This window comes from Bos javanicus, chromosome 12 (assembly GCF_032452875.1).
Source record: "Bos javanicus breed banteng chromosome 12, ARS-OSU_banteng_1.0, whole genome shotgun sequence".
Taxonomy (NCBI): domain Eukaryota; kingdom Metazoa; phylum Chordata; class Mammalia; order Artiodactyla; family Bovidae; genus Bos; species Bos javanicus.
In genome coordinates this window covers 50,592,366-50,613,787 of record NC_083879.1, presented here as the reverse complement: position 1 = coordinate 50,613,787, position 21,422 = coordinate 50,592,366, and the positions used below count along the sequence as shown (strand labels likewise).

At 39.9% G+C, this 21,422-nt stretch overlaps 1 protein-coding gene across 1 annotated transcript; it reads left to right on the top strand.

The window, feature by feature from the left end:
• Positions 1-636: 636 nt before the first annotated feature.
• On the top strand, positions 637-20,718 carry COMMD6 (COMM domain containing 6). Its single transcript, XM_061435100.1, has 3 exons — positions 637-836; positions 13,925-14,077; positions 20,516-20,718. Exons 2-3 carry the CDS (start codon positions 13,952-13,954, stop codon positions 20,564-20,566), a joined length of 177 nt encoding a protein of 58 aa, XP_061291084.1. The 5' UTR covers positions 637-836; positions 13,925-13,951; the 3' UTR covers positions 20,567-20,718.
• The last annotated feature ends 704 nt before the right edge of the window (positions 20,719-21,422 follow it).

Here is a 21,422-nt window from a genome sequence, read left to right as displayed (position 1 = left end):
TTAATGGACATGAGTCTGAGTAAACTCCGGGAGCTGGTGATGGACAGGAATGACTGGCGTGCTGCAGTCCATGGGGTCGCAAACAGTCGAATACGACTGAGAGACTGAACTGAGTTCATTGATTTCTAACCAGTCTGCGCCGCCACAAGTTGCGCTTGCGCAGAGGGCGCTGTGGGCGGCAGACAGGATGAGTCCATGTCTATGGGATAGGTAGGGGGTGGCGGCATCCTAAAGATAGTCGCTCTTTCCCTGCACAGGTTATATGCCAAATATTAAAACCTTTTCCTTTACAGTATTTTCTTTATTACTGTTAGGCTCCATAAAACTGATGTCTTATTGAGACTAAGGAGAATAATACAAAGATGTTTCTATCCTCCCCCCACGTACCCTGCATGGGCCGGGCCTCGAGGGGCGGGAAGAGGAAGCGGAAGTGTTTGTGGCTCCTGGGAGCGTCCGCCAGAGTGGATGGTGGGAGCCCTGAACCGTGCTATGGAGGCGTCCAGTGAGCCCCAGTTGGATGCTAAGTCCAAGGTAAGGCCTGGTTTGAAAGGAACTGGGGCAGCGGGCTCCGAAGCAAGACTGTTCCCTGAATTGTGTTTTCTGCTTCCATTTCAGGTCACCAGCCAGGTGAGTGAGTGGCCATCCAGTCCCGTCCCCCGCCCGGCTCTGCTGGGCAAGGGATGGGCGACTGAACCTGGCCCTTCGCCCGCCCCCGGCAGCTGCGGGATGATGCCACCGTGAGCCTTTCCTAGCACGCCCTTCTACCAAGGCCTGTGTCCGCGAGCCCCTGAGTTTCGTCCCGCCTTCCTGATTCCTCCTTCCACTTTGCTCCTGAGGTTGTAGCCACTAATTTCCCCCAACCACTCCAGCCCAAAGAGTACAGACCAGATGTTAATCTTCCTTGATTAAGCGCCGTTGTTTCGATACTAGGTGCACAGTATTTGGGCATGTAATATATACAGAGAAGAAATTGTTAAAATTTGCGAAGATAGCACCGCAAACATTTTCTTGGCCCTTAAAAAGCAGTTTGTTGAAGATGAAGAGTTTACCTCTTCAACCTTTCAGTGTTTGTATTTTTTATGCTTGGGATAAGAATTTGAATTTTTAAGTATATCTTAGGACGGTTTCTTTGTTGCAAGAGTTCCTGTCTTTTTTCAACTAATGAACTGTTTTTAGCAAGTAACCTGGGAGAAGGCAATGGCACCCCACTCCAGCACTCTTGCCTGGAAAATCCCATGGACGGAGAGCCTGGTGGGCTGCCGCCTGTGGGGTCGCACAGAGTCGGACATGACTGAGCGACTTCACTTTCACTTTTCGCTTTCATGCATTGGAGAAGGAAATGGCAACCCACTCCAGTGTTCTTGCCTGGAGAATCTCAGGGACGGGGGAGCCTGGTGGGCTGCCGTCTGTGGGGCAGCACAGAGTCGGAAACGACTGAAGTGACTTAGCAGCAGCAGCAGCAAATAACCTGTAACACTACCCAGAAGAGTATTAAAAGAGTATTTTAAACACAGAAGTTACCCACGACCACAAAAATATAAGGGCTGAGATAAATAAGGAGAACACAGGGACTGAGAGATGTCCATTGACTGCCCTCTGACATCGCTCCAGCTGACCTTGCTGCTGTTTTTGAGGATTCCTGAGAGATTGGGGGAAAAGCAGATAGTAATCAACCCCCTGTCTGGCTTTGCTCAGAGTTACTGCTTAATAACTTGAATTCAGTCTGTCATAAATCATCTCAACCATTTTCTTACGTTAAGTCCTATGTTTATTTGAGTAAGGTATCCTGAGACTGAAGTATACTGGATTCCAGAGTTTTAAACATTGAACCTTTTTTTGATGGGGGAGGGTGAAGGGGAAGGTGTGTTTGAAACAACACATTTATTCTTACAGTGCTGGAGATGAGAAGTTCAAAATTATCAAGAGGGAGGGGATATATGTATAATTATGACTGATTTGCATTGTATGGCAGAAACCAACACAACATTGTAAAGCAATTTTCCTCCAATTAAAAAATAAATTTAAGAAAAAGCCCAAAATTAGTCTTGTGGAACTAAAGTCAAGGTACCAGCAGGCTGTGTTTCTTCTGGAAGTTTTAGGGGAGAATCTGCTTCCTTGTCTGTTTCAGCTTCCTGCATTCCTTCCCTGTGGCCTCTTCTTCCATCTTCAAAGTGCATCCTTCCGGCCTCTGCTTCTGTCATCACCTGTCTTTCCTGCTTTCATCACCATGTTGCCTTTTTTGATGTTGACCCTTCTCCACTTTCTTCTAAAGCCCAGCTGGATAATCCAGAAAAACCTCCCCACATCAAGATCCTTAATTTAGACACATCTACAGAGTCTGTTTTGTCATGTAAAGTACCATATTCACAGGTTTCTGGGGATTGCAATGTGGACATCTTTGGGGATTGTTGCTCAGTGTGCTCCACATCCCATCACACACTCGTTCACATGTTATATGATTGTGCATAGAAAAAGCCAAGATAATTTACAAGTAGACTATTAGAAATGATATTAGAGTTTAGGAAGATGATTCAGTGTTTTTCTGTAGTTCAAACACAGAGAGTTGAAAAATATTTTTGAAAAGATGTCATTTTTAACATTAGTAGGTCGGTCGTAAGTGCCTTGCAATAAATCTAACAAAAGATGTTTGAACTTTTATGAATAAAATTATAAAAAGTGACTGACTTCTGGTTTCTGGTCCAGTGTGTAAGGAGTTTGGAAGTCATCACTCTGCCTTCAAATAAGTGAAAAGCTGAACAGACTGAAAAATGAACAGTTCTTCTTGGATTTGTCAGAGAAGTGAGGTCACAGGGCAAACTGCTGTCCCCTGAATTGGAGAGACAGGTGAATACAAAGAATCACAACTTGCCACAACACAAACCGCCATAAAATCCAGTGCCAGGGTAGGAAAACCCAAACTGTAATTGATGAATTCTTGGGAGGCTCAGAGTAGACATTCAGTTCAGTCGCTCAGTTGTGTCCGACTCTGCGACCCCATGAATCACAGTACGCCAGGCCTCCCTGTCCATCACCAACTCCCGCAGTTTACTCAAACTCATGTCCATTGAGTCGATAATGCCATCCAGCCATCTCATCCTCTTCCATCCCCTTCTCCTGACCCCGATCCCTCCTAGCATCAGGGTCTTTTCCAGTGAGTCAACTCTTCGCATGAGGTGGCCAAAGTACTGGAGTTTCAGCTTCAGCATCAGTCCTTCCAGTGAACACCCAGGACTGATCTCCTTTAGGATGGACTGGTTGGATCTCCTTGCAGCCCAAGGGACTTTAAAGAGTCTTCTCCAACACCAGAGTTCAAAAGCATCAATTCTTTGGCACTCAGCTTTCTTCACAGTCCTACTCTCACATCCATACATGACCGCTGGAAAAACCATAGCCTTGACTAGACGGACCTTTGTTGGCAAAGTAATGTCTCTGCTTTTGAATATGCTATCTAGGTTGGTCATAACTTTCCTTCCAAGGAGTAAGCGTCTTTTAATTTCATAGCTGCAAATACCATCTGCAGTGATTTTGGAGCTCCAAAAAATAAAGTCTGACACTGTTTCCACTGTTTCCCCATCTATTTCCCATGAAGTGATGGGACCAGATGGCATGATCTTCATTTTCTGAATGTTGAGCTTTAAGCCAACTTTTTCATTCTCCTCTTTCACTTTCATCGAGAGGCTTTTTAGTTCCTTTTCACTTTCTGTCATAAGGGGGGTGTCATCTGCATATCTGAGGTGATTGATATTTCTCCCGGCAATCTTGATTCCAACTTGTGCTTCTTCCAGTCCGGTGTTTGTCATGATGTACTCTACATACAAGTTAAATAAGCAGGGTGACAATATACAGCCTTGACATACTCCTTTTCCTATTTGGAACCAGTCTGTTGTTCCATGTCCAGTTCTAACTGTTGCTTCCTGACCTGCATATAGGTTTCTCAAGAGGCAGGTCAGGTGTAGACAGGTGTGAGATAAAATCTCAGTTACCCCACCCCTTACCCCCAGTTGTTAGGGGGACCTCACACTTCTGTTTTACCTCCAGTAACTCAAATGGAATATTTTTATTCAAAGTTCATGATGTGCTTTTTGATATGTTTTAAAATACAAAATGGTTATTTGTATTTAGTAGTATTGTAAGGGGAAAAAATCGTTGACATAGCGATGTCATTTCTATTTGTAGTATGTGCTTTTTCAATGTACCAGATATAGCTCATTTTTAGGACTAAAGCTAGTTTAAATTCTTTGAGCTGTAATACCTTCTGTCTTTAAATATTTCTCACCAGTATAAGAATCAGCAAGATTATTTGGGACCACACATCCAGTGAGAGTTCACACCTCACATACAGTCTGTCAGCAGGCATTCCCTCTTACATTCTCTAAATTTATCTCCCCTTGCTGCCATCATCTTCTTGTGTAGATACTGTTGTTGTTTAGTCACAAGTCATGTCCAGCCCTTTGCATCCCTGTGGACTGTAGCCTGCCAGCTCCTCTGTCCATGGGCAAATTTTTCCCAGGCAAAAATACTAGAGTGGGTTTCCATGTCTTCCTCCAGGGGATCTTCATGACCTAGAGATTGAACCCATGTCTCCTGTATTGCAGGCAGATTCTGTACCACTGAGCCACCAGGGAAACCCCTAGATACTACATTTGGCTCACAGTTTGGTCTTTTTGTTTTCCTTCTTAAAACTTCCATGTGCTGTTCGTCAATCTGGAGGGACTTTTGCCATCTAGACCAGGTCTTTTCCCTCTTGAAGCCAATTATAAGAGAGAATTTCTGTCTCACTAGAAAAAAGTCTTATGTGTTTCTTTGGAAGGAATGATGCTAAAGCTGAAACTCCAGTACTTTGGCCACCTCATGCGAAGAGTTGACTCATTGGAAAAGACTCTGATGCTGGGAGGGATTGGGGGCAGGAGGAGAAGGGGACGACAGAGGATGAGATGGCTGGATGGCATCACTGACTCGATGGACGTGAGTCTGAGTGAACTCCGGGAGTTGGTGATGGACAGGGAGGGCTGGCATGCTGTGATTCATGGGGACGCAAAGAGTCGGACATGACTGAGCGGCTGATCTGATCTGATCCTAAAGGCTCTTCAAACGATGACCCTTTGTTTCTGCCACACTCTTCTAGCTCATGCCACTCCAGCCTCATTCTCCAGGTATCCATGTGGCTTTTTCCTTCACTTGACTCAGGTGTCTGTGCATTCAGAAATCATCTCCTCATAGAGATCTGCCCCAGGCTGTAACTAAATAGCCTTCCTGGTCACTCTGTCCCCTTATGTGCATTTTTAAAACCTCTTTTGGGACTTCTAGTGATTAAGACTGAGCTCCCACTGCAAGGGGTGCAGTTTCCATCTCTGGTTGGGGCACTAAGAGACCATATGCCAGGAGATGTGGCCAAAAAAATTATTGTTTTTCATACTTACTGCAACCATATTGTATATGTATTTGCTTATTGTCTGTCTTCCCAAATAGAATGTAAGTTTCTGAGGTCAGGAACTTTAATTTTTTTAATAGTCCCAGTGCCTAGAACATAGTATTGCTATTGTTTCCTAAATACTTCACTGAATATTGGGGCATAGAGACATAGTAACTTGTCCAAAGCCACATGGGTAGAAGGATGCAGAGGTGAACTTCAAACTCAGGTCTGTCGACTTGGGTCTGAACTTGTTAAATTTAACAAACCATCCCATCTTATCCAGCACCAGAAGGTCTAAGGTTACTCATTGCTTCACATTCCGATTCTTACAGTCATTGTTTTGAACTAATTCGTGGTTCCCTTTTATAGATGTCTAATTAGAACTCCTTATCGTAGATGAATGATCGTTGCCACATTTTATTGCTTTCCTTCTTGCTAGTTTTATAGTATAAATCAACAGAAGGATGGTATTGACACATGACATCTAGTGCCATTTTCCCTCTTGCTATTTATGAGATACGTGTGCGAGCTAAGTCGCTAAAGTCGTGTCTAACTCTTTGTGACGCCATGGATTCTAGCCCACCAGGCTCCTCTGTCCATGGGATGCTCCAGGCAAGAATACTGGAGTGGGTTACCATTCCCTTCTCCAGGGGATCTTTCCAACCCAGGGACTGAACCTGTATCGCTTGAATCTCCTGCATTGGCAAGTGGGTTCTTTACCACTATGGTCACCTAACATGATATATATGAGACAGTGACTTAAATTTTTGTACAGTTTGTGTAATAATTTATAAAATGCATGACTGTTCTCCTGTGTGTTGTATTGGGAGCTACAAGTCACATGAGGATGTATGAACTCCCTTCAGAGACTTTACAGTCTAGTAGAGGGTCGGGGCGGAGAAGGCAATGGCAACCCACTCCAGTACTCTTGCCTGGAAAATCCCATGGATGGAGGAGCCTGGTGGGCTGCAGTCCACAACTTCACTTTCACTTTTCACTTTCATGCATTGGAGAAGGAAATGGCAACCCACTCCAGTGTTCTTGCCTGGAGAATCCCAGGGACAGGGGAGCCTGGTGGGCTGCCGTCTATGGGGTCGCACAGAGTCAGACACAACTGAAGCGACTTAGCAGCAGCAGCGGCGGCAGAGGGTGGGGGAGGGAGACAGATCCACAGATGAGTACTGTTCAAGGCAGAATGTTCTAAGTGCCACGGTGTAAAAAGTAACATGAATATTCATGGAAAGGTTGAGTAAACCACGAAGGACTTCATGGCAGGGAAAACTGGGAGGCATTTTGAATTTTAGATAGACCTTTGAGAGTTGTATTCTAGAGGAATGAGCAGCATGAACAAAAGTGTGAAGATTGAAAGATAATGTAAAGAAAGGATGCGGTCCAGCTTGAGCACGAAAGTGATTTGGGACTGTGCTCTGAGGGGACTTAACTGCCAAGGGAAGGGTTGTAACTAGTTCTTGAGGCAGTAGGGTTTTGACCCACGATGCTAGATTTGGTTCCTTTATAAGTAGTGTTTAGAGTCTCCTCTGGATTGGAGCTGAGAAAGACCAAAGGCAAGAAACTTAATTAGGGAGCCGCAGTAAAATTGAAGGCAAGCCTTTTGTTTTAAGTCATTTGTTTATCTCATCTTTGGCTGCTCTTGAGTCTTCATTGCTGTATGCAGGCTTCCTCAAGTCGTGAGTGGGGGCTGCTCTTCCTTGCGGTGCACAGGCTTCTCATTGCGGCGGCCTCTCTTGTGATGGAGCACGGACTCTAGCACAGATTTCAGTAGTTGTGGCTCGTGGTCTTTAGAGTGTGGGCTTCAGTAGTTGTGGTGCACGGGCTCGGTTGCCCCATGGCTTGTGGGATCATCTCTGTCCAGGGATTGAAGCTGTGTCCCCTGCATTGGCAGGTGGTTTCTTAACCACTGGACCACCAGGGAAGTCTGAAGGTAGGCTTTTTAAAAGACTTTGTAATGGTGAGATTGGGAAGGAGGGAGTAAATGTCAGTGGCATTGACTGAAATCAGATCTTGAGTACCTAGGAATTTGTAAGTGTTTTGTGTTGCAGAGAGAGAAAAATCAAAATTAACTGAAGTTTCAAACCTGAGCCACTTGGAAAATAGGTCATTAAAACATTGTTTTAATTATTTGTGTTTGCTACAGTTTCTATAAATGGAGTTAAGATTAGCTAGTTTTGAGATTTCATTTTTGATAAATCATCATGTATTGTAGTAAGTTTATTAACAAAGCTATTTTCAGCTAGTTGTGTTTGCTCTGTTTGAGTTATCTGTCACCACATGACAAACCACCCCAAACTTTGTGACTTAAAACAGCTGTTTAATTGTTTCTCATGAGTCTGTGGGTCAACTGGGCTTAGCTGGGTGGTGGTTTCTACGCCCTCTCAGGTCAGCTGTGACCTCAGTCATCTAGGAGCCTAATTGGGCCGGAAGTGAAGAGGTCTCATATGCTAGTCACGACCTGGCCTGAGAGCTCAGTTGGAGCTGATAATAGGCGTGACTTGGTTCTTCCTCATGTGGCTGCTCACGTCATGGTGGCTGGGTTCCAAGTGGGTAGGTCCCAAGATCCAGCATTCCATGAAGAAGGAAGCACACGCTTCCAGTTCTCCTAAGGCTCAGGCTCACAGGTTCCAGAGCACCTTTTCTGCCATATTTTACTTGTCAAAACAAGCACAGGTACAGCTCAGATTTGTGCAGGGAGAAAATAAGGCCCCCTTCTTGATGTGAGGAGTGACGTGTACTTACAGAGAGGAGTGGAATTAGTTGTTGGAAACTGTCTTTGGAGATCACTTACCATATACCCCTGAATTTCTAAACATATTAGTTCAACAGATAACTTATTGGAACATTCAGTTTGTATCAGATCAGATAATGTTATAGTAGATTCAGTAGTAACTAGATTGATAAGGCCATTTCCCCCTATAGCGACATAGGGGATGAACCATAATTAACATGATTTTAGAAACTGTTCTAAAGGCTTCCCTGGTGCTCAGCAGTAAGGTATCCGCCTGCCAATGTAGGAGACCCAGGTTCAATGCCTGGGTCAGGAAGATCCCCAGGAGAAGGAAATGGCAACCCACTCCAATATTCTTGCCTGAGAAATCCCATGGACAGAGGAGCCTGGCGTGCTAACAGTCCATGGGGTCACAAAGAGTTGGACACGATTTAGCAACTAAATAAAATCACTAAGTCCTATGAAGAAAATCAAAGCATGAATGAAGGTGCTGCTGAGCAAGATGAGAAAGGCTTAGCAAACATTGTCCACTTAGGCTAGAGCTAATAATATTCACAAGTGGCTAGTGGCTACTGTATTGGACAATGCAGGTCTAGCATTTAGAAGATGCTAAACATTTTTGCCCCATCCCAGACCTGTCTGCTTTTCTTTACCTATTAGAATTTCCTGTAATTCGGAATCATTGTCTTGTTGCAGCTAAGTATTGATATAATGAAAAGGGCTGGGATATGGAATCAGACAAATTTGGATTTAAATACCAGCTCTATTAGTTTTGTATCCTTGGATGAGTTGCTTAACAAATCTTTTCCTTATAGTACTTTAGAGAGCAGTTAATGTGTACAGAATACTTTGCATTTGAAAACTTTCATTTAAAAAAGGAGAGAACATATAACTGTGTATTTTGTGATTCTGGCTATAAAACTTGCATACAAAAACTAGGAATGAGGACATAGGAATATGACAATAGTTTTTCAGATAGCAGAGTTTTGCATGATTATTTTTTAAATTTTCTCCTAGTTGTATTTTGAAAAATAAATTTAAACTGAAATGGTCTTAAATTTTTTTTCTTTGTACACAGTTTTTATTGTGATGTTTTTATGTTACTGATAACTTCAGCCATAATTTCTTGTTATTGTTCAGTTGCTAAGTTGTGGCCAACTCTTTGCGACCCTGTGTATTGTGGCATGCCGGGCCTCCCTGTCCTTCATTATCTCCTGGAGTTTACTCAGACTCATGTCCACTGAGTTGGTGATGGCATCCAACCGTCTCATCCTGTGTCAGCCCCTTCTCCTCTTGCCCTCAGTCTTTTCCCAGCATGAGGGTCTTCCAGTGAGTTGGCTCTTTGTGTAAGGTGGCCAAAGCTCTGGACCTTCAGCATCAGTCCTTCCAATGAATATTCAGGGTTGATTTCCTTTAGGATTGACTGGTTTGATTTCCTTGCTGTCCAAGGGGCTCTCAAGCATCTTCTCCAGCACCTCAATTCGAAAGCATCAATTCTTCAGTGCTCAGCCTTCTTTATTGTCCAACTCTCACATCCATACATGACTACTGGAAAAACCATAGCTTTGATTATATGGTCCTTTGTAGGCAAAGTGATATCTCTGATTTTGAATATATGAATATACTGTCTAAGTTTGTCATTGCTTTTCTTCCAAGGAGCAAGTGTCTCTGAATTTCATGGCTGAGGTCACCATCTGCAGTGATTTTGGAGCCCAAGAAAAGAAAATTGCCACTGTTTCCATTTTTCCCAACCTATTTACCATGAAGTCATGGGACCAGATGCCACAATCTTTATTTTTGAATGTTGAGATATAAGCAAGCTTGTCAACTAATTTTAGTGTGACAGACTACAGCTAATTTCTTTGTTTACCTTTTTATCTATACTTGCATCTTGATTTTTTTTTTCTTTGTGCATCTTGATTTTTTTTTTCTTTGTATTCATTTTACTTATGGATATTCTCTTTCTCTTTTTTTTTTTTACTACTGGGTTTTTCTGTATTTTTTCTTTTAAAATCGTTTCCTTCATTCTATAAGAAATTCGAACTATATTGCTTTATTTTTAATATTCTCCATAGCCCTGGTTTTGTTTTTTTTTCTTTTGAAAATCTTTTCTGCAGCTAATTCCTATTTAAGGCTCAACACACTTATTAGAAGTCTTGTTTTTAATTTGCATGTAAATATTCAGTTTAGAATTGGGAAATTCTCATCCCATAAACTTAATCCCAGCTGTTCTCCCCATGTAAAAAGCTCTTTTCCCCACAATAAATGACAGCTCTCCCTATTTTCCCATCTGCCAGTTCCACCATCATAATGGTCAGTGACTTGCAACATTATGATCTTTAATTGCTGTTCTTCTTGAAATGTTCTGGATAATCCAGAGTTTTATTTCAGACTTTTCAATATTTTACTCTATCATTTTATTGTAGACACTAAAAATATAACTTCTTGCATCAATGAGTTGAATACATTTAAAAAATGATTGGTTAGGTTTCTGAATTTCACCATCTAACTGGTGTAAAGTGATATCTCTAATCATGAACTCCCTTGAAGTCTGTTCTGAAATTTCTAGCAGCTTAGTGAACATTCCTATTTAGATATTCCTTATCCCTTTTCTTTTTGTTAATTTTATTGGAGTATGGTTGATTTACAATATTGTGTTTTGGGTGTACAGCAAAGTGATTAAGTTATATATACATATACATATATTAATTGTTTTTTAGATTCTTTTCTCAAATAGATTATCACTTTTTGATGATACTTTTAGACTTAAAATATAAAAAGTCCTGGTTCCTATATGATAGTCATTCGGGCTCAAACTCTTATAGTTGTGTTTGATACCTCCCTTAACCCTGCAGACAATCATCAAGACCTGTCAAGTCATTCTTTTATCAATAAGCCTAATCCTGCTTGTCACCACTGTAGTTCCAGTACAGAAAACCTTGAACCTGGATTACTGTGTTCTCCTGCCATCAGATGAATATTTTTAAATCAATACTTCCATGCTGTTCTCTGTACTCAGAAACTTTTAGTGAGTACCCGTTGCCAATTGGAAAAGTTTAAATAACTGACATGATAATGTTTTTCATAATAAGATAAAATACAGTTGACCCTTGAACAGTATAGGGATTAATCAATATGTAATTATAGTTGGTCCTCCATATCCTGGGTTCCTCTGCCTATAGGTGGATTCAACCAACTGCAGACTGTGTAGTACTCTGCTATTTACTATTAAAAAGCATCTGTGTGTAAGTGGATCCCTGCATTCAAACCCACATTTTTAAAGAGTCAACTCTAAATGAGAGTATTTTGAAAATTTGTACAGTTTTGCAAAAAGTTATGGCTTCTTGATTCTTGAACTTCTGTCAGCTTTATTTTCCATACTTTCTTATAAGAACCTTTCACTTGAAGACAGATAAATGCTCTGCCTGACCTGCATATAGGTTTCTCAAGAGGCAGGTCGGGTGGTCTGGTATTCCATCTCTTTCAGAATTTTCTACAGTTTATTGTGATCCACACAGTCAAAGGCTTTGGCATAGTCAATAAAGCAGAAATAGATGTTTTTCTGGAACTCTGTTGCTTTTTCGATGATCCAGCGGATGTTGGCAATTTGATCTCTGGTTCCTCTGCCTTTTCTAAAACCAGCTTGAACATCTGGAAGTTCACTGTTCACGTATTGCTGAAGCCTGGATTGGAGAATTTTGAGCATTACTTTACTAGCATGTGAGATGAGTGCAATTGTGTGGTAGTTTGAGCATTCTTTGGCATTGCCTTTCTTTGGGATTGGAATGAAAACTGACCTTTTCCAGGCTTGTGGCCGCTGCTGAGTTTTCCAAATTTGCCGGCATATTGAGTGCAGCACTTTCACAGCATCATCTTTTAGGATTTGAAAGAGCTCAACTGGAATTCTATCACCTCCACTAGCTTTGTTCGTAATGATGCTTTCTAAGGCCCACTTGATTTCACATTCCAGGATGTCTGGCTCTAGGTCAGTGATCACACCATCGTGGTTATCTGGGTCGTGAAGATGTTTTTTGTACAGTTCTTCTGTGTATTCTTGCCACCTCTTCTTAATATCTTCTGCTTCTGTTAGGTCCATACCATTTCTGTCCTTTATTGAGCCCATCTTTGCATGAAATGTTCCCTTGGTATCTCTAATTTTCTTGAAGATATCTCTAGTCTTTCCCATTCTATTGTTTTCCTCTATTTCTTTGCATTGATCGCTGAGGAACGCTTTCTTATCTCTTCTTGCTATTCTTTGAAACTCTGCATTCAGATGCTTGTATCTTTCCTTTTCTCCTTTGCTTTTCACTTCTCTTCTTTTCACAGCTATTTGTAAGGCCTCCCCAGACAGCCGTTTTGCTGAAATGAAGCTAATTTTCTGAAAGACTGGCCCAGTTTAGACTACCATCAGTGCACTGTGACACATCCTTCCATGCCAGTTTTAGAACTGTCAAACTTAAAATTGTGCTATTTTGGTGGGTGTGTAGTGATAACTCTGTGGTTTAAATGTCCATTTTCCTATTTCCTTTCATATATTTATCAGCTTGTAGTTCTTTTCTTGTTTACCCATTATCCTTTCTCTATTTTTGTATGGGAAACTTTTATTTAAAAAGGACCTGTACAGTCTTTTTACTTATCAAAGATGTTAACATTTTATCAGGACCAGCCTGGCCTTCATACTATAGCTGATTTTGTCTAAAGCCAGTCTGAAGATGGGAGGAAAGCTTTGTCCTTATATTAAACCCACCTTTTATAAAATTTTATTAATAAGTAAAGCTGTTTGCCCAGTAAGCATTCATTTGGTCGCAGAAGGTATTGGTCAGTAGGTATTTTTGATAAGTGCCTACTGTGTCCTACCTATCTGCCTAAGCTTTGGGTACAAGATACAAAATTTTCTTCCGTATACTATCTTAAGGTTTGAGCTCTGTATTAAGGGCTGCATTTATCCAGTCCTGTTTTATGTCATGGAAACACTGAGCAATCATTGAAAAGAATTAGCTAGAAAGTATTGATAGAAAGTATTACATACTCCAAAGCATGTAATCTTTGGAGTCAAAAAGACTTTGGTTTTAGCTGAGTCCAGAAATGTGTGACCTTGTGCATTTTATATCTGCTCTCTGAAATTCAGTTTTATCATCTGCAAAATGGAAATAATAGTCTATAATGTTATGATGATTCAGTGTGGCATTTAATGCATGTAAACTGCCTAGCACATCACCTGACGAGTATCCATCAGCAGTGATGAAATCTAAAACCACCTCCCCCAGCATTCATGCTAGTGTCAGGTTTCAGGTCAAGGCCTGAGATGAGGAAGGAAACGAATTGTTCTCATGTGTGCCTCAGTCAATATGAAGATGGTGTATAACTCACGTTCCACTTTAGGACTTTCAGGTTGTGAAATGCGGGAAGGACATAAGTGGAACAGGAAAATGAGATAAGAGATGATTCAAAAGTCCCCTTAAGGACAGAAGCAAACTGAAAAAAACAAAGGAAAATGATATTGACACATCTGCCTCCCTTACACATCTGGTGGAAAATTTTTGTAATTATGACAGTGTTGTTGTTTTCCAGCCCTGTTTGTGTCCCTTTGCCTCTCTCCATGTTCATTTGATTATTATCCCCCTAACAATATTACGTTGAAGACATTTTCTTTTATTATGATTGGACTTGAAGTTAAAACTTGAATTTGAGAGCAGTAAATTTGAATAAATATCTGCATTCAGGGCAATGTTATAACTTGTGTATTATTGTGAACTCTTTTATTACAGCTCATAGATTTTGAGTGGAAGCTGGGTATGGCTGTGAGCTCCGACAGTTGCAGATCTCTTAAGTATCCTTATGTTGCAGTGATGCTCAAAGTGGCAGATCATTCAGGCCAAGTGAAGAACAAGTCCTTTGAAATGACAATCCCACAGTTTCAGGTTTGTGATATAACTCATTCAGTTTTAGCTGTTATTCTATAATTGCTGCCCAAAAAAGATACATAAAATCATTTTTAAGAGAAAATTGTAACTTTATTTGCAATTCTTTTGAGTGCTTTACATTTAACACATACAAAAGATCTCAATTTGTTTTATTTTGGAATTATTAATATATTATTTTTAATATAATATGTTGAATTTGTATATTTTGACACTCCATCACTTCCGTAGTACTCATCTGTGAGTATATTTAAGAAATTTGCATCTTTTCTAGCAGGGTATTTACTTTGTATTTAACTGTTTTATTCTTCATAGGCTTAATATTTAAGAATGACAAAGCTGAATGAATCTTACCTTTGAACAGTATTGACCTTGAATTTTCTGACTAATAATGTTTACTAAATGCAGATCAGACCACAAATACTAGTACTTGATAGCTAATTTTATCTGCTAGGGTTTTGAGTAACTTAGTAGCTTATATTTAGAATCATGTTATATATATTATTATTTTTAGTGTGTGTGTGTGCACACGCACACTCAGTTGCTCGATGTGTCCAATTCTCTGTGGGCCCATGGAGTAAAGCCCACCAGGCTCCTGTGTCTGTGGAATTCTCCAGGCAAGAATAGTGGAGTGGACTGCCATTTCATCCCCCAGGGGATCTTCCTGACCAAGGGGTCAAACCTGTAACTGTCGAGTCTCTTGCATTGGCAGGCGGATTCTCTTAATCACTGCACCACCTGGGAAGCCCCGTTGTATATACTGTTATTTCACCTCTTTTCTGTAAGCAAGAAAGGGGGAAAGAAGGTAGATGAGAAATCAGATTTCCTTTTCAATGTACATACAGGGAAATGCTTTGTCTTTGGCTAATTTAACTGACCTTAGAGTTTTGTCTTGGTTTGTTCATTTTGATGCCTATGGTGAGTGAATAGATATGAATTCTTAATTACAACTCTTCCTACTCTAAAAAAGTCAAATAATCTAAGAAAGGCCACCAAGATGAATGAAATGGAAATGTAATGAGAATTCTTTATAAAACTGAAAATATATTGGTCCCAGACTTCTTTCTTTTTTCTTCTTGATATATATATTGTATTGAAGTATGGCTGACTTACAGTGTTTCAGGTACACAGCAGGGTGATTCAGTTATACATATACATATATTATTTTTGAGATTATTTTCCATTATAGGTTATTACAAGATATTGACTGTTGTTCCCTGTGCTATACAGTATACCTTTGTTGCTTGTTGTAGATCTGCTGTTTCTTTTAGATTAGAAATCTAGCATTCTATTCATACAAAATCAAGTGGAATCAAAATGTCATAATTTTTTTAGACAAAATTTATGTTTTCTAAAATATATATATATTACACATACTATATATATATATAATATATATACACACACACATATATATGTATACAAAAGCTTTTCTACCATACTTGATAAAGACCTGAGAAGGAACTTAAAAAAGAGAGAGAGAAAAGTTGGAGACATTGGAAAGTATAAACTAAGTGAAATGGGAGCACTGAATATGGAATAGAAAAAATGGAACAAACTAGATAAAAATAAAAGATCATCATATAGTCCAGTTGTTTTTAAACATGGCTGCTCATTAGAAACATATCTGGGGTTTTGAAGAAAAAAAGTAATACCTGGGCATTTGTATTTTTTACCAAACCAAGATAATTCTCATATGCATCTGGATTTTAAAAAGTGATTACAAGTTTTTCTATTAAATAGCAATTTTGGTGATACAGAATTCTATTATTTTTCTGTTGACCAGTCATGATACAATGGTATTAAGTGAGTAATAGTTATATAATCACAGTAGTAAAAGATGTTTATCAGTTTTCACAATCAATAGCCAGACAAAAAAGAAAAGATAATTACAGTTGCAAGCCATAATGGGAACATGATTAACTTAAGAGTATAAAATAATTACATGCACTTTGGGGGGTCAAGCAGAGTGATGTGGTAAGTCGAAGTGCATACATGCATATGTTTTCATCTGCCTGGCCAGTCTGTGTCTTTTGGTTGGCACATTCAATCCATTTACATTTAAGGTGATTATCGATATGTACAATCCTATTTCCATTTTCTTTTAAGTGTATTTTCTGTAGGTCTTTTCCTTCTCTTGTGTTTCCTGTCTGGAGAAGTTCCTTTAGCATGTACAGATGGTTTGGTGGTGCTGAACCTGTTAACTTTTGCTTATCTGGAAAGCTTTTGACTTCTTGACTTCTCCATCGTATCTGAAGGAGAGTCTTTCTGGGTAGAGTATTCCTCGTTGTAGGTTCTTCCCTTCCATCACTTTAAATACGTCGTGCCTTTCTCTTCGGGCTTGTAGAGTTTCTGTTGAGAAATCACCTGGCAACCTGATGGGAGTTCCCTTGTATGTTGTGTGTCTTTTTTCCCTTGTTGCTTTTAATATTTTATCTTTGTCAGTTTAAGAACTGTATCTTGGGGTATTCCTCCTTGGGTTCGTCCTGCCTGGGACTCTTCTGCTTTTCCTGGACTTGGTTGATTATTTCCTTTCCCATCTTAGGGAAGTTTTCAGCTATTATTTCTTCAAATATTTTCTCAAGTCCTTTATCTCTCCTCCTCCTACTGCTAAGTCGCTTCAGTCGTGTCCGACTCTGCACGACCCCATAGACGGCAGCCCACCAGGCTCCCCCGTCCCTGGGATTCTCCAGGCAAGAACACTGGAGTGGGTTGCCATTGCCTTCTCCAATGCATGAAAGTGAAAATCGAAAGGGAAGTCGCTCAGTCGTGTTCGACTCTTAGTGACCCCATGGACTGCAGCCTATCAGGCTCCTCCATCCATGGGATTGTCCAGGCAAGAGTACTGGAGTGGGGTGCCATTGCCTTCTCCATTCCTCCTCCTGAGACCACTGTAATGCGAATGTTGGTGCTTTAATGTTGTCCCAGAGGTCTCTTAGGCTGTCTTCATTTTTTTTTTTTTTTTTCATTTTTTTTTTCTGTATTCTGTTCTGCGGTAGTGATTTCTACCATTCTGTCCTTCAGGTCATTTAGCCGTTCTTCTGCCTCCATTATTCTGCTATCGATTCCTTCTAGTGTATTGTTCATCTCTGTTTGTTTGTTCTTTAGTTCTTCTAGATCTTTGGTAAACATTTCTTGCATTTTCTCTGTTCTGTTTTTGAGATCCTGGATCATCTTCAATATCATTATTCTGAATTCTTTTTCTAGAAAGTTGCCTATCTCTACTTCATTTAATTGTTTTGGGGGTTTTTTATCATGTCCCTTCATCTGGGTTATAACTCTCTACTTTTTCATCCTGATTAACTGTCTGTAATGTGGTTTTTGTCTTAGTCACCGTGGGACTGTGGTTCTTGTTGCTTCATCTGTCTGCCCTCTGGTGGATGAGGCTAAGAGGCATCTGTAAGCTTCCTGATGGGAGGGAGAAGGTGGGAAAAATCTAGGTCTTGCTCTGGTGGGCAGGGCCTTGCTCAGTAAATCTTTAATCCAATTATCTGCTGATGGGTGGAGTTGCACTCCCTCCCTGTTAGTCATTTGGCCTGAGGCGACCCAGCCCCGGGGTCTGTGGGCTCTATGGTAGGGTTAATGACAGCCTCCAAGAGGGCTTATGCCAAGGGGGACCGTCCAGGACTGCTGCTACCAGTGCCTCCATGCCTGTGGTGAACCGTTGCCAACCCATGCATCCACAGAAGACTCCCTGACACTTGTGGGTAGTTTTGGTTCAGTCTCCTGTGGGTTTGCTGCTCCTTTACTCTGGGTCTTGGTGTATAAAAGATTTTGTTTGTGCCCTCCAAGACTGGAGTCTCTGTTTCCCCCAGTCTTATGGAAGTCCTATAATTAAATCCCGCTGGCCTTCAGGGTCAGATTCCCTGGGAATTCCTAGTCCCTTTGTCAGATTCCCCAGGCTGGAAAGCCTGATATGGGGCTCAGAACCTCCATAAGTGGGAGAACCTCTTTGGTATTATTGTTCTCCAGTTTCTGGGTTGCCTACCTGGTGGATATGGGATTGATTTTCTTGGGATTGTGCCCCTCCCTCTGCCGTGGCTTCTTTGTCTTTGGATGTGGGTATTGTTTTTTGGTGTGTTCCAACATCCTCCTGTTGATAGTGAACAGCTGGTTGCAATTTTGGTGCTCTTGCAAGAGGAGATGAGTGCACATCCTTCTACTCCACCATCTTGAACTGGAACCCCAGACTTCTTTTTTAAGAAAAGCTCCTCATATACCAGTCAAGGGTGCTTTTTTGTAATTTATTTATTTTCGTTGTTGCTCAGGCTTTTCTCTATTTGCAGCAAGCAGGGGCTAGATGCAGTACATGGGCTTCTCTTGTTATGGAGGACAGGCATGTGGGCTTCAGTGGTTATGACACACGGACTTAGTTGCTCCAAGGCATGTGGGATCTCCCTGGACCAGGGATTGAACCCATGTCTCCTGCATTGGCAGGCAGATTCTTTATCACTGAGCCACAAGGGAAAGCCCTCTGGGATACTTTTGATTTCTTTTACAAACTGTATTTCCCCCCAGCTTTACTGGGGTAAAATTGACAGAAATTGTATACTTGCAAGGCATACTATGTGATGTTTGGGTGTATGTTTACATTATGAAAAGATTCCTACTGTCAAACTAATTAATATATCCATCATCTCACATAGTTAACATTTTGTGTGTGTGTGGTAAAAACTTGAAATCTCTTCTCTAGCAGATTTCAAATATGTAATACATTATTATATTATTAACTGTGGCCATCACCTATGCCTTAGATCTCCAGAGCTTACTTACCTTGTAACTGAAAAGTTCTTGACCAGCATTTCCTCATGTCCTCTACCTTCCCAGCCTTGGTAACTGCTGTCTATTCTCTGTTACCATGAATCTCACTTTTTTTAGATTCCACGTATAAGTAAGATCATGCAGTATTTGTCTTTCTGTGCTGGCTTATTTTACTTAGCATATTGTCCTCCAGGTTCACCCATATTGTCAAAAATAGCACAACTGCCTTCTCTTCAAAGGATGGATAGTACTGTGTATATATACACACCACATTTTCTTTACCCATTCATCTGTCAGTAGACATCTGGGTTGTTTCCACACCTTGGCTATTGTGAGTAATGCTGCATTGAATCTGAGAGTGCAGATATCTTTTTGAGGTAGTGATTTTAAGGATTTTCTTTCCTTTTAATTTCTTTCTCTTAGAACTGATATGTCCACTTTAGAACAAAAAAGGGTCATGCCTCAACACTATTAGTGTGAAGTGGTGTCTTGGAAGCAGTTAAGACAAGGTTGAAAAGAAATAAATGCAGTGTATGTGATATGAGTAGCCTTCAGCTGAATATAAAGACCAAATCCACTTCAAAAAATAATACAGGTCTCAGTCCTTTTGTAATTTATAATACTGGCCTAATTCTTATTTTTCTTTGCTGCATTTTTGCTCCCAGATTCTACCTCTTAAAATTTTCTCAGGAAAAAGATCACAAATGGGACAGCTGTTTTAAAGTTAGTTCTTATATGGCTGACAGCTAACCAGGCAGTCAGAGCCTGTTAGTCCCATTACAAAACTGAGGATGAAGGAACATTCTTTGAGCTTTTGACTAATATCTTTAGTAGCTGAAATTATGATCATCAGTATATGTTTTTGAACAAATGTTTACTTCCTCCTATTAAAATTTATTATTTTAATAAATAATAAAATTTATTATTAAAAATAATAAATTTACACATGAATTAAAACAAAATACAGATACTCTTTTAAGAAGCAAAATAGAGAATTAAGTCCAAAGAAGAGGGAAAATATGAGGATATAAATCCAGGTGGTGCTAGTGGTAAAGAATCCTGCTAATGCAGGAGATGCAAGAGATGCTGGTTCGATCCCTGAGTCAGAAAGATCCCCTGGAGGAGGAAACAGCAATCCACTCCAGTAACCTTGTCTGGAAGATCCCGTGGACAGAGGAGCCTGGCAGGCCCTAGTCCATAGGATTGCAAAGAGTCAAGACACGACTGAGCACACACGCATATAAGCTGCTATTAGTGTTGGGTCTCTCTTATTGTAATTGACAAGACAGCCTCTATCAATCACCTTGAAATGCAGTCTTTCACTAAATAAAACTGGTTCAAAGCCTGGGACCCAATGTGTCATTTTTTAAAAGTCTTTATTGTCTGTGACAGCGCTGGACATTTAATAAATCTTTCTGGTGTGGTCTCAAAGAACTTTGTTGGATGCTTTCAGAAAGTTTATTTATGAGCTGATTATTCAACCCTACAGTAGTAGTTTTGCTTGCACCAGATTACACCTTTTGCTTCTTATAGTAACCTTCGAATAATAATAGTTGAGGATTTAACATTAAAATGTAGATTTAATAAGTTATAGACCCTCCGCTGGACAGATATAATTAAAAGAACTAAGGAATCCTCTAAAAGCAAAATTAATATTGTTTCCCCCTTTCTCCTCAGAATTTCTACAGACAATTCAAGGAAATTGCTGCAATTATTGAAACTGTGTGAAAACTGATTCTAAACCGAAAATAATCTAAAATCACGGACTTCACTTTCTGCAACAAAGCTGCTTAAGGATCAAATGATATTTATTGAATGAAAATTATACTTTTGGTTTTCCACTTTTTAAAATAATAATAAAAAAATCAGACAAACAGGAATTACAAAGTGGTGATCAATGCACAGCTTTGTGAATGTACCAAGAACCACTGATTTGGATAGTTTAAAGGGTAAATTCTGTGGTATGTGAATTATATCTTAATAAAAAATAAACAGTTGAATAATAGTAAAAGCAACACAAGTTTATGTATTAAACCAACAGTTTTAAAAATTACTGGTAGTGTTACCCATTTTATAAACAAGCTCTTACATAGATGCCTTTATAGTACAGTCTTATATATAAATGGCAAAAGTAGTATTTGATTAGGATAATGTTACTTTACAAATTCAGTTTTATAACATTCATTTGCTATGAAAGCAGTTCGTGAGAAGAATGAGGCTGCTGCTTCTCAAAAATTTGGAATCAGCTTAGGATTGGCCATTGCTCCCTTATATTAGCCAAGCATTCAGATGTTTCTGTTATTAATATTATAGAAAGTTCAAGTATATGCAGACATAGAAAGATACGTTTTATTAAGAATTTATATATAACCGAGTTAACCTGGTAACACAGATTATTGTGTTGGGTAATCTCTTGAATTTAGATTTGTAAAACAGTTAAAATATTTTATAAAACCACAACAGGCAATATTATATGGCTTGCTCAGTTAAACAGATCACTGGAATAGACTACGTGGCCTAGAAACAGATAAGGATATTTGAGACAAAGATGGTATTTCAGTTGGATGAGAAAACAATTTAATAA

Bases quoted from the DNA above. Each gene is read 5' to 3' on its own strand.
- COMMD6 (XM_061435100.1), top strand. From the start codon at position 13,952: ATGGCTGTGAGCTCCGACAGTTGCAGATCTCTTAAGTATCCTTATGTT. The intron at 14,078-20,515 runs GTTTGTGATATA...CTTTCTCCTCAG, and splicing joins TGACAATCCCACAGTTTCAG to AATTTCTACAGACAATTCAA.